We start from the raw sequence: 14,278 nt of genomic DNA on the forward strand, positions 1-14,278 counted from the left end.
GTACTCACTATATACAGTATACATCCATCACTTCGAAATTTTTTTTGAAATATTAAAAATATTATTCTTTTTTTAATTTGATGCTAAAACATTCAAATGAAAGAACAATTTTAGCAGAAGAGGCTATGTTATGATTATTTTATTGAAATATTAAAAAACTTTTTTATATGAATGTACGAACACGAACTTTTCAATAGTGTAGTACTAGAGAAGAATAACAAAATACGTCAGGAGACAAATAACAAAATACGTCATGAGACAAATAAGTTGTTTGTCACGTAGTTCACTCTCTCCAACCAGTATATAAGCTTCGGAAAATTAGAACTTTGGAATCTGACAATCAGACATCGACTCAGATCTTACATCATACTTTGCGTCTGTAACCTGCGTCTCACATTTTGGACTAGAAGCCACAACGAAGATGGTCAATATTGAGTTGAGAGAGAGACCTCCGAACTACTCATGTAAGTTTTATCCTTTTAAATAATTTCAGTCTCTAAGGAGAAGTAATTTCTTCTATGGCAGTCTTTTGCTAAAGGCCTCATAAATAACAGATTCTAAAATTTTGCTTTATTTGTTAATTTCTTTATTGTAAATCACTGCAGACAAACTTGAGCTCATTTATTTATTATGTGTGCATATTGTAAAGTAACATTTTATTCTTTGTAATAAATTCATATTTTGAAAATTCTATTCTTTTCACACATAGTACTGAACTTAGCAATTTTACTGTTATTATGAGAAAGATACTAACCACTATACTAAAAGGTAAACACTCAGTGAACTAAAACCTTTTAAATTAAACAATAGGATCACAGTGGCTCGTTATTTTTTACATGGAACATTAATCAAATTGAAACTATATTATTCCGTTCTTGTCAAATATATTAAAAGTCAAATATATGAGGGATGTTATGTACGCAAGAGCTCAAAAAACGGCTTTAAAGAAGTTTTTTCCACCGCTTTTATGCCTGTCAAATTTTGATTTTTTTTTTTTTTTTAATATTTCAACTTTAATGAAGAAATTACTTTCCAGCTTTGTTCCCCATTATAAGAAGAAAAAGAGACTTAATTACTGCATTCTGAAGAAAAATAAATATGAGAAGTTCAACAATCAAGAATAATCGATCATTCATAAGAAAAAGAAGGGCAAATATATTAACTCTTTGGGGACTTTTGGTACAAATCTGAACCATGGCGTCGACCTTCTGAATTTGCTTTATAAATCTCTAGTAAAGCTTTTCATATCCTGTTTTTTTTTTTTTTTCATTTATTCAAGCAGGAAAGCATTAAAGAATGTGTTTCATGGGCATTTTGCCGTTACGCTTACGATGTCTGGGGGCACTGACATCACAAACATGGACGAAGGAAAGAAAAGGATAAATTTAAGAGTTTTTTTTTTTTTAATCCTAACACATTGCTATTAATCCTAGGATCATGGTCCATACCTAGTTGTGTTCGTAATAAAGAAATGTTTCCAACTGTACCACTCAAATTTCCCTATTATGTACCAGAAGCGGGAATATCCCGCCCAAAGTGAAAAGGGTGATTTTTCAATCTTTCTCTTTTTTCAGGAATTCCTCCCCTCAGGGACATGTGAGTGGTACCGTTTAAAACCTACCACCATTCCAAACAAAACAAGGTACAAACCATGATCGTAGGGTACATAGTGATTTTTCAAAAAAAAAAAAAAAAAAAAAAAATCTGAATTTTTCTCCTATTACACATTTTTAGTCAACGTGTTTAGTAAAGTAGCTACAGGTCATCCCTATTTGTCGTAGGATCATGATCTGTATCTCATTTTGTTCGTAATGATGCAACGTTTCCAACGGTACCACTACCATTGCGCTGTCATGTACTTGAGGAGATAAATTTTCGAGAAAGTTAATTTTTGAAAATTTGAATTTCCCGCTTTTCTTTATACATTTTGGGCGGGAATTTCTCCCCTCAGGTACATGATAAAAATGACATGCAAGCGATACGATTTAAAACGCTGGTTCGTTACAAACAAAAAGGTACAAATCATAATCCTAGAATAAATAGTCTTGGTGCTAGAGCTGATTTGCTAAATTTCCCTCCCCATTTTTGGGTAATACGAGTTAGTTACTAATGCATTGTTATTCAATAAGCTCTAGCGTCAAGAGTGTTCATTGTAGGACCATGATTTGTACCTCATTTTGTTTGTAATGAAGTAACGTTTCGAACTGTACAATTGCCGAGGCGCTAGCATGTATCTGGGGTAAGAAATTCTCAAAAAGGTTATTTTTTCCTGACAAAAATCTTTTTTTCCTAATTTGAGCGGGATTTTTTCACTTCTGCTACAAAAAGGGGAAATTTGAATGGTACAGTTGGAAACATTCCTTCATTACAAATACAAAGATTTACGAACTATGATCCTACGATAAAGTCTTGACACTATAGCTTGTTGAATAACAATAGTAAATATTAGGAAAAAACAGTAAATGAATTTTAGCACCAAGACTATTTACCCCAGTATGATGGTTCCTACCTCGTTTTGTTTGGAGTGAAGCAAAGTTTTTTTTCTGGGGGGGGGGGGTAACATTCGCATGTCCATGTTGTGTACCGGAGGGAAGAAATTCGCAGGAAATGGGGATTAAAAAAAAATCCTTTTCTCCCAATTTGGACAGGAATTTTATTGCCTTAGGTACACTCATGTCCAAAATTATCGCATGTCTATAAATATGTTGTTGTAGGAATATAATTTGATAACGAATTCGCCTGGTATTTCTTACAATGTTAGTATGTGTATAATCGGCAAAGACATGTGTGTGGCAAATTTCATGTCAAAAGAGCAGTAAATAAGAACAATAAAACGAAAAAAAAACTTTTTTGTCCATTAAGAAACATTCTTTTTTTTTATTCTAATCTTCGCATTTATAATTCTTCTTCTATGGAATTTACCACACATATACATTTCTCGATTACACACATAGTATCAGTATTAAAAGTACCCTGCAAAATCATTATCAAATTATATTCTTACAAGAAGACAGTTATAGATATGCGACAATCATTTTGGGCATGAGTGTACGTACATATTAGGGAAACTTACAAATTAGGAAAACACAGTTTCATTCCGAACGAAACGGGGCATGAACCATGATTCTACGATAAATAGTCTCGACGCAATAGCTGCTTGACTGAAAGTCTAAAATTTACCTTAAAAAGTGGAAATCTCAAGAGGGTTAATGTCAGTGGTCGAAGTGAGACGGTATGCGGTGGTATGCCATACCGCCTCTGGTTTTTCAGTAATGAGGACACACCATCTCTATTTTGTCTGTGATCCAAGACAATATTTAAATAGCTGGTATGTTGAGTCAAAATCGTAATAAAACATACCACCTCTGCTTTTTTTTCCCCACTTCGAACACTGATTATTGTATAGGGTTTTCTAGTTCGAACGAATTGTTTGTAAAGTTCTTAGAATAATGTTTAACGACAAAAAAAAGTTTTAGGGAAACGTTAGTGGTGGGAACAATAACTGTTCTGAATAGTGGTTAGACTCGAAAAAAAAAACTTTTTTTTTAAGCTTTCAGCTTTCTTTTCCCATCATAACTTTTTAAAAAAAATACTGTATTCTGAAGAAAAATAAAAGGTAAGAGCCACCGCACTAAGCTTTGTTGCTCCAGTTCCTTAAACTAAATCATAGATGATGCTGCTATTAGTGAAACATTTTCTTCTGAAATATGAATAAATTATGAAGTATTTTCGGCTCTAATATTAGGTATTGAAGAGTATCTGAAACATGGGCGGAGTTATGGGGGAGCCTGGAGGGGCCAGGCCCCCCCAAAAAAAATCTAAGCTAAAACAATTTAAACCTTTTTAGGTGCTTAATATCATTATTTAATCAACTGATCAACTTATACCTGTTACGTTAAAAAGTAATAACATCATCTTTATTTGCATTGCTTCCTAACCATTTTTCACAATTGTTACTGAAAAATATAATTCGTTCATTATCAGAAATGGATTAAACACATCTTTGAGGCTACCCAATTTATAGGGATTTTTTTTTGGTCACTGCAGGGAAATGCAACATTACCGTTGGCAACACTGACTGTCAAACACAGAGACTGAGTATATCCCGCGCCGCCAACCCGGCCATTTTTGTCAGTTCAGTAGTTCAGTGTAAGCCGTCATCTCGTGAGTTTTAGACAGTGTGGTGTGTTATGTGTGTATAAACAATTAGCAAAAAACCTAAGTCTGACATTTGTTCGTTTTTTAAACAAAGAGAACAAAAACCTATTGCAAATAATAGTATTTCAACTATAGATAACACTCCAGCAGTGCAAAGTGATGCTTGTAAACAGACTCCTAACCTGCCATCTCGTAATGAAGGAAGAAAGACTGAACTTGCGCCTTCGCTTGGAATTTCAGCAAATGACCTAGGTGATCTTTGTAGCGGACCAGCTCGTCCAATCTTGCAGCATTTTCCTTTGACAGACTTTCCAGGTAGTAGAAAGCGCAACTTCTCTGTTTTGTAAGACAAAAAGCATGAATGGGTAGAATACAGCATTAAAAACGATGCAGTTTATTGCTTTGCCTGTAGGCAATTTCCCTCAAGCAACAGAGAAGAGTTATTTGTTGAAAAGGGTATGAAAAATTGGAAAAAGGCTGGTGAGAAATTAGATAAGGATGCCATTAGTATAGCACATTCTTTTTCTATGACAAAATGGGTTGAATACAGAAAACCATGTCAGTCCGTGCAAACATTATTGTCCGACAACCACAAAGAACTAGTACTAGAAAACAGAGACTATATGAAAAAGTTAATAGATATATTGCTATATCTGTTAAAGCAGGGTTTATCTCTAAGGGGTCATGATGAGTCTGATATGTCAGGCAACAAAGGAAATTTCTTGGAATTATGTGACTTTTTTTTCTAAGTACGATGAAAATTTCAAAGAAAAATACAATAAGTATTTTAACATGACTAGCTCTGATATCCAAAACGAGTTGTTGTGCATCATAAAAACAGAAGTTTTAAAGAGTGATTGTAGACGAAATAAATAGCTCTGGATTTTTTGCACTAATGGTAGATGAAGCAAAATCCCATAGAACTCAGCAGCTATGCATTTGCGTCAGGTATTTAGTAGGACAAGAGATCAAAGAAAGAGTAATAGCCATTGAAGATGTGTCACTTTCAAGGTCTGCTATTTCATTAGCTGATGTTATATTTAAAAAATTAGGAGATATTGGATTAAGTGCGTTGATGGTTGGCCAGGCATATGATGGAGCGAGTGGAATGTCTGGAATAAACAATGGTTTACAAGCTATCGTCAATAAACAAAACCCCTACGCAATCTATGTCCACTGCTTGGCCCACAAAGTAAACCTAGTTCTAGTTGTAGCTTGCAAGGACAACGATCTAAGCTGCAATTTCTTTAACATTATGCAATGTCTGTACCAATACTTCAGCTATCCTGACACACGCGCTGAGTTTCATATAGTTCAGAGAGCTAAACATTACCAGCCCGGGACCTCATGAAATTCACAAAGTAAGCGATACTCGATGGCCTTGCAGAGCTAATTCAGTTTTATCTGTAAAAAGAAACTACTCCGCAGTTATCGCTGCACTCACAGCTACAGTTTCTGACATAAGGAATCCCAAAAACCCAGAAGCAAAGGGTCTGCTTTCGTTTGTATGTTTGTCAGTGTTTTCTCAGTGCTTGCCATTAATCAATGTACTTAGCCAAGCTCTACAAAAAGCTGACTCATCAATTGCACAAAATTCAAATGTTGATAGGGGTGTGATTGAAGAGCTAACTAACAATCGAAACCAAGTCTCATGGGACAAGAAATGGCTAGACATAAAGGCTTTTGATAACGAGTTTGACCTAAGGATTTTTCAAAACAAAGATGAGAGTGGTATAGCTACAGATAATAGCTCCAAGCCTAAACGACCTCGAGTGATATCGAAAACCCTAGATGATTTTGTAATTTGTAGTTCAGTAGGCCAGAGAGATAAAGATGATATGTATCCTGAAACCACTAATTTGCAGAAAAGGGATGAATTTGTCAAAAATAAGTACAAAAATAACTTTTATTACCCTTTGCTAGACATTTTAACAGAAGAGCTTAAAAGAAGGTTCAGCGGCGAAGCTTTGGAAATAGCTGATGCCAGCGAACGGTTTATCCGAGTAGATGAATCTGGAGCAGAACCATTCATCAAAATGTTTTCTATACCTGAAGTTGATAGAAATATACTAAAGGCAGAAATGGCAGTTTTAAGAAGAGTTATGGAAAGTTCTGGCATAGATCTGCAAAGAAACCCGCTAAAAGAAATTGTTCCAAAATTAATGGAAGTTGTATTAACGACCGGCTCAGAGACATACACAAGTTTTGGCACCCTTTTGAAGATTGCTCTCGTTTTGCCATCAAATAGTGCCACCTGTGAGAGATCCTTTTCAGCAATGAGGCGGATTCACAACTGGTTGCGGTGCACTATGGGCCAAGAAAGGATGAACAACTTAATGGTCCTATACTCAGAATCAGATGTTGTAAGAAAATTGGATATAGAAAGTTTGGTTGATATCTACAGCTCAAAAAAGGAGAAAAGAAAGATAACCCTTATGTAAAAATAGGTCTAAACCCTCAAAGTATTGATCATTTACTCAATAATTAAAAATGTGTTTTTCTCGAAGTTCTCAATGCAATAGTTAGACCTATCATTTTCAATGTCATGACTTAATGTTTTTGTTTATCGTTTAATACGTTTTAACTAATAAAGAAGTTAAATCCTTAACTTAATGCTTTTAACTTAATACTCGTTTAATACTTTTAACTATTAAAGATTTAAAATTAATGCAATTCTTTATTTATTTTACCCTTTTCCACTACATCTTTTACATATCATACCATTAGCATGACAGTAAAGGCGTTGAAGTCATTAAATACCCTTTACCTAGACCCTTTGGATGGCCCCCCCCCAATATGCTATGGCAAACTCCGCCTATGATCTGAAACAATAGGTTTCTGGAACGGCGGTGATACTTTTTTCTTGTCTGCCAGTTTGACTTTAAGCAACCCAAACAACGCATTTCAAGATGTTTAAATTTCAAGAACTTGATATCATGGTTAGGCAACCAACGTGGGACTTATGAAATGCTAGTTGTGTCAAAAGAGCGAAAATTTCAGTTTTCATTCCAAAAGCCGTTTTTTAATGAAAATAAAGCACATCTCAAAAATCCGACTATTTTGCATCTCTAGTCCGGTATATCAATACAAAGTGCAGTTCAATCTATGTACTGAAAAGTGAATGTGTAAGTGTATTGCGAGAATCTGTTGATCACTTTAGAAAAAAAAAAAAAAAAATATATGGTTGTGAAATGTCTTCAGCCTATGAGTTCTGGAGAGTGAGAATGTGGCTTTAGTGCCGAACGTATACGGAACAATCATGTCGTACTATTTAGGGATTAATTAATAGTAAACTGTACTTCATACGTATCCCGACGCAAATCAAATGAGGTCTATTAGTTTTACTAATGTACGACTCTTGTGTTGAATGAATACATTGGGTGGGTGAAGATGCTGTCTTTACTTCAAGTAAGTCTAATATTTTAATTTTTCAAATGTATAGCTGTTTTCGTAAATTACAATTATTTTCCCCCACACACGAAAAAAATACATAACAGTAATACTGTAAAGATTAGTGGAAATTACGCGCTGTTGAGAGAGGGGCGCAAAAAAAAACTTGCCCCCTCCTATATTTGAAATGTTACGCGGCTGCAGACACCCAAGAATTATACTTGAAATCAAAGTGTAACAGTGGCGTAACTAAGAGTTTGGGGGCCATCCTGCAGACAACGTAGAATGGGACTCCTTCTCTATGTCCTACATCACGATGGCCCCGTGATGGCTTGGGTTCCCCGCAATGCGGGGCCCTTATTTACGCCCCTGTTAGTGTAAAATTAAACTTCATATTTCCCATATGTATATCATATGCTAGTGTTGGATCAATCACTGATGTAATTTCATTATTATCTAATGTTGATGTAATATGAACACATTTTCTTGCTGAATGTATCACATTTATTCCAACAGTGATTTTCCACATTCAAAAGTAAGAAATCAGCTTTGAAAATTAATCACTATTCACGAAAGAATGGTTTTAGAACTCATTCTATGGCTTATGGAACCCGGAGGTTCAATGCCGCGTTCACAAAAGCTCTCCACTGACTTCTATCCTTAGCCAAATGCATCCAGTTTCTACTTTGTATTCCTATTTCTGCAAGATCCATCTTAATATTGTCCTACCATCCACGTCTAGATCTTCCTAACGGTGGTTTTACGACTGATCTTCAACTTAAGACTTTGAACGCGTTCCTAATTTATTCCATTCTGCGTACATGACCTGCCCACATAAGCCTCCTATATTTGTTAACCCTAACAATATTTGCTAAATCGTATAAATTATATAGTTCGTCGTTATGAAGTTTTCCCCATTCCCGTTCCTCTTGGGTCCGTCTCAGGATCTTGTTCCCAAATACTTTCAGTCTATGTTCTTCCCTCAGAGTAAGCGACCAAATTTCACAACCATACAGAACAGGCATGATTATCGTTTTATATATGTTAAGCTTTAAATTCCTCGACAAGAGATTTTAAACTGAATGATACAAATTTCTTGCTTTTAGTCAACATTTATTTCTTTGTGAACATGATTTTGGTTTAATCCTAATATATTTGGAAGCATCCACTTTACCGAAAGTACTATTTGATATTTTAACACATCCATAATTTACCATCCCGACGAACTTCCATGTACAGGGTGTCTACTGAGTTTCCTTTTCAAAAGTCCAGTATATTTAGAGTAACTATTAGCAAAATTCATGTACCTAATACAATGATTTTTTTTTTTTTTTTTAAAGTTCTTTAGGAATAATCACACTCTTGATGATTTCAGGTTTGTAATTGTTTTACCATCAAAAGAATATTTAGATTTTTAATAAATTTAGTTAACCTTGATTTTTTAAAACATTTTTTAAAGGGACCCCCAATTCCCCCCACAGCTCTCCAGTCAACCAATTGGGTTAAATGTCTAATTACAACATGTATACAACTCTTGCTTTGGAAAAAATTTACGATCTCAATGGATACAAAATTGTTTCTAAGACTATTCCAGTATAATTCAAGTATTTACAGTATCAGCAGACACCCTGATGTATTTAGTATGGTGTTGGAACAAACACAAAAAAATGAATCTCGTATAAAAGTTTGAGCAATTAAACGCAAATAAGATCAATAGACCAGCATGGTTACTCATCTTTGTTTTAATCAAGTAAGGTAAACACCCCAGTCATGGACACTATCAAGAGCACTTTTGACAAAATATGTTGCAGATGGAAGAGAATTGTATTAATCTTGTTGTTTAGTAGTGGTACGCATAGTTTACACTTGCGTCTATTAAATCATAGTCATTACCGCTATAGAAAACGAGTAGAATGTACTATTTGAGTTGTTCTAGTAACCCTATTTTTATAACCAGTAATGGACATTTAAAAAAGTGGATGTCCCAGTTATGGACACAAGAGAATTCAGCAAGTTTTGAAATCTAACCTATTTGAGATGTAATTTAATACGTAACTAGTATATGTGCGTAGGATATTTGTTTATTTTGCACTTGAACAATGTTAAGCAAAACCAGTACTTGTGAAAATGAAATGAAAAGCCAATAAATAAGAAATTGCATGCGTTTGGGCACAACTGAAGAAAATAAATACCACTTTTATTATTAACGACTGAGCTAGGTCAGCCCCAACTTATCCTTATAGTACCGGTATATTTTACTTTATCACAGCACAGGTCTTTATGACAGTGTTCCAAAATAAATCAAACATCGAGACTTCCCTGGGAACATATAGACTAATACGACCCGGGATTTATATGCACCCACATAAATTTTGGGAAGTCGGCGCCGTTGGATCACACCATACCGACTTGTGGGATGCAGCTGATAAGGAAGCAACTGCTGTTGGTTTTGAATTGTTGGCTTCTGAGGTGTCCCCTGTATGAAATTCCGTCATTAAGAAAGCTGTCATACAGAGGTCTGGATGTCTGGTTGTTCTGCAAATGCAGACGAATGTTGAGCAGTCATGGGCTTTGTTTCAGAGAATAGGAACAAACTATTCGACGCGTCATCTGCTGCGGAATTTACAGTCTGACTAGGGCTCAACTCTTGGAAAGATTCATCCAAATCGGCTCGTATAGGATTTGGCAAAATATTGCCATGGGAAGGTGCAAGAATTTCTTGGAAAAGTTTAGCATCATCATTTATTTGTATTTATTTATTTCATTTTCCGTCGTAAGAATTTAGCGTTCATGTCTTCGTCAAGAGATACAGTTGCTATTACAATAAATAATAATAATTACAAGAGAAACGCTAAACTAAAAGTGTATTTTTAGAGAAAATATAAATTGTACCTTGTTTTATATATTTCAAAATTCAAATAAATCTTAATATTTACATTACAAAGAAAGATCACACTGAAGATATTCATCTAAACCAGCGTTTCCCAACCGGTGTGCCGTGAGGAATCGAAACAAACTTATTAATTTTATAGCAATCAAATTGCAAAACCTAGGGAAAAATGTATATTGGTATTTAACATTACTATAAATCTACAATTTTAAATTTCATACCAAGTTACTGTTCTGTATATTTCTAATGTTGAAAAAAGTATCTGTTATCACTGTTATGGTTTTATTATTGCTTCTTTATTGTTGCAAACTATTTCGTAACTTGAAAATTTAAAATATCATTCAATCCTCTCGACAAATTACCTACATTTGTCTTTTAAAAGTAAAAGAGATTTGTTAGTTCTTTCGTTATTTAGTGATCTTCCTTCTTAGTAAAAGGTTGGATACAGTTTTTGAAAAAAAAAAAAAAAAAAGAGTATTTTTAAAAACTTGAGTCCAATATTCAATTGCAATTGTTTTCTATTTTAAAATTAGAATGAAAAATCAGCATAACGATTTACCACAGGGAAAAACCAGTGAGAGCTTTCTTCTCTGCGAGATCAATAATCACAGAAAAAATACCACTGTTTTACCTATAAGTGTACCGCGAGAATATAAGTAACACCCATAGTGTGCCGTAAGTTGAAAAAGGTTGAAAAACGCTGATCTAAACCATAGTAAAGATGTTTAAGTATCAGTAATTTGAGGTGTCTTTTAAACCGCAAGTTTGGCATTCGTTTGACACGATCAGGTAATTTATTACAAAGTTTTATTCCTATGTGGTGTAAAGAATTTTGAGTTCTTGTTAGACGGAAATTTTGTATATGAATATGATTGGTTGTTTTTGTGTTGTATTGGTGTAGGTCCGAATTGAGTTGAAAGTTTCTTTAATTCATATGTAGGAATGATGATGTTTCGAGAATGTATATACACGGCAATGGTAATATTTTAAGTTTCTAAAACAGTGGTCTACTTGGTGTATGAAATTGAACTGATAACATTATTCGTAACATTTTCTTCTGCATTGTAAACACTTTCTTCGCATAACAGGTATTACCCCAGAAAATGATTCCATACGATAGAATTGACTGGATCAATCCGAAATAAATTGTTTTCAATGTTTCTGTAGTTAGAATCTTACTAACTTTACGTATAAGATGTATTTTCGCGCTTAGTTTCCTCAACAAAAATATTTCACGTGATCATCTCGTGTTAACTTAATCTAATTTTAACCCTAAAAAATTTACAAGTGTCAGATACCTGCATGAGTTCCCCGTCTATACGTATTTGATGTATATTTAGAAAGTTTAGTTTTCCTTAATTGAAACTCATTATAGTTGTTTTCGCTGTATTTAAGTTTGTTTGCTTTTATCCATTCTGTAATTTTATCTGACGTGTTCTTAAATATGAATTCCTCCGAGCAAATGTTATTTGGAATTTCAACTAAAATGTATCATCCGCGAAAAGTACGCTTTTGTTTGGAACTATATAATCGGGAAGATCGTTATGAGATACATCTTTGGTTTGCACCGACTCGTTGAAGCTTTGCGACTTGAATTCCTTCCAAAGTAAAACTCATTTAAATGTAAAGGCAATAGCAACACACTTTAGAAAACAAGGTATTTCATCAGACGTACAAATCATTGTAAACAACTTCTGGTGAAAGGGAAAGTGTTCTGCCACAATCATAAAAGAACTCACTTTTAACAAGTGATTATTTGAAAATTCGAGTTTATTCGACTGCCAAGATCTTGAACAGGTTCTTCGAGGTTTTTCAAGAATGGCAGCACACTCTCCTGGTCAGTAAGTTGTCCTTTCTCTCCTAACTGCTTATTGTTATGATGACATTAGCTATGCCAGATTGTTGCTAGGTCTTCCAACAACAGGCTTCACTATTACTACTGAGCATTCAAAGCTATCATTTATGTAATTATCATGTTAACTAATACATGTTATGTTTTTGAGAATATAAATCTCATTTGGCTCCTAATTTATCATTATGTTTGTTTAAAGATATCTGCTTATGCTGATGGCACATATATAGCTAATTAAGTATTCTCCATAACTGTGCCTGTAATAGCAAAGCAGCAAAATGTGACATTACATATTATTTGTCTTATAAATCTGTTAATAGATCTCATCCCTTTCATTTCACATAAACAACAAATAATAAAATAACATATTTTTAAGAGACAAAACATTTCCTAATTGGACCAAAATTGCTAAGCTACACCAGTAATAAACACCCACTGTCCATTACTGGTAGACGTCACAGGCTATCAGTTTCTTTGAGCCAGTTTGTTCATGGTAGCTTTCATGGTACTTTTGCAGTGAACATTTGTGTTAATGACATATTTTTAAATTTTATCAGTAATGGACGGAGGGTATCCAACATTGGCAAATAGCACCTTTATCTTACCAGTCATGCACATCCACAATATTGACTGTCCAAATTTATGAATATATATATTTTTGCCACACACATGCCTTGAGTATACCAATATTAGTGTGTAGAAAAACTCTCCTTTCAATTTGTTCATAGCTTTACTATAGTAGAGCTGCCAAGTGATTTCATCATATTCAACTTCGTAACACAATGTGAAAACAAGCTCGTGCAATCGACACCACACCTGCAGTGTCCGTAGATCTAGCAGACGACAGCCTAACAATCTTGAGTGGAACCAGTATATCATATATATAATTTCTAACACAATGTAAACTTCCCCGCGTTAGTGAATGTCTTATTTTTCATACATTTCCGCCAGTGTCCATTACTACCGGCGAATTTATGCATGTCCATGGGCTGTTTACCTTATATTTAGTCTTCCACATTATTTTAGGATTTAAAAGTTCAAAGCTTTTATTTTACTATACGAATCTTTTAAAGATCTATTTATCTGAGTCTCTTACTTTGCTCCATGACAGAAGTTACAGGTCGAAAATTAAGGATTTAGGCGAGTAAGAATCGATACCCTATATCTTTATTTGCTAATGCCTATCTTTTGATACAAGATTTTTTTTCCCTCTATCTAATAATTTCTTAGTACAGAGTTCTTAACATTTCTTTCAAGTTTACCAGAAGAAAAGATCCAATTCTGCCTGAAGCAAGCAAGTATGTGGTGATCATCCCAAGATAAGACTATTTTTCTTCAGACTGTAACCGTATAATTTTCAGTACTACATGAATCAAGTGTTAACATATTGGTTAACGTTCATGCCGTCGGTTCGATTCCGAGTTAATGGAAGAAGTATACAATGCTTTTACAAACCACACACCGTAAATTTTTTCCAGCGTTCACACTAAAATAAAATGTGCTGACATAAGTACCAGACCGCTTCACCATTCCATTTCCTCGGATTGTGTGCTCGCCGAGGGACATCATCCTTCATACAGGACGAGAATAAAGATAAAGAAGCCCTAGAAATCCTTTGAATCACATGCAAAAATATTCATATGTTGGCAAATTCATTGGCAGAACGTCAATTTTCTCCCAGAATTACAATACTCACCTGACAACATGTTACAATACTTCGTTTCCTAATTGCATTTTCTTTTAATTACCCATTAAATACTGATAACAGTATATAGAAAAAGCTGTCCAATGAATTTTGTGGTAGTCAAACAGTACAGGAGTCTCTAAATATTTTATTACTTCTCACTGTACTAAGACAAACTTTATTAAAGACGCACCTAACATTAAATGCTATTCAATAAATTGCATCTCCTTTACCCTATAGGGCTCAGTGGTAGAGCGTATATCTCTGGTGCATGGGGTCCCAGGTTACATCCCAGTCCCGCCAC

The 14,278-nt window shown here is 34.4% G+C and overlaps 2 protein-coding genes across 3 annotated transcripts in view; both read left to right on the forward strand.

Moving 5' to 3' along the window:
* Positions 1–341: 341 nt before the first annotated feature.
* LOC145668544 (cathepsin L-like peptidase) overlaps positions 342–14,278 on the forward strand; it is a 236,802-nt gene continuing 222,865 nt past the window's right edge. For both annotated transcript variants that reach the window (XR_014128038.1, XM_081736529.1), the window contains exon 1: positions 342–464. The gene's annotated coding sequence lies outside the window, so the exon portion shown is untranslated. The remainder of the gene's footprint in view (positions 465–14,278) is intronic.
* On the forward strand, positions 5,997–6,599 carry LOC145667762 (uncharacterized). The gene has a single exon (XM_081735203.1). The coding sequence runs from the start codon at positions 5,997–5,999 to the stop codon at positions 6,597–6,599; it is 603 nt and encodes a 200-aa protein (XP_081591329.1).

Source organism: Thermobia domestica, chromosome 13 (genome assembly GCF_964235325.1).
Source record: "Thermobia domestica chromosome 13, izTheDome1.hap1.1, whole genome shotgun sequence".
Lineage (NCBI taxonomy): Eukaryota > Metazoa > Arthropoda > Insecta > Zygentoma > Lepismatidae > Thermobia > Thermobia domestica.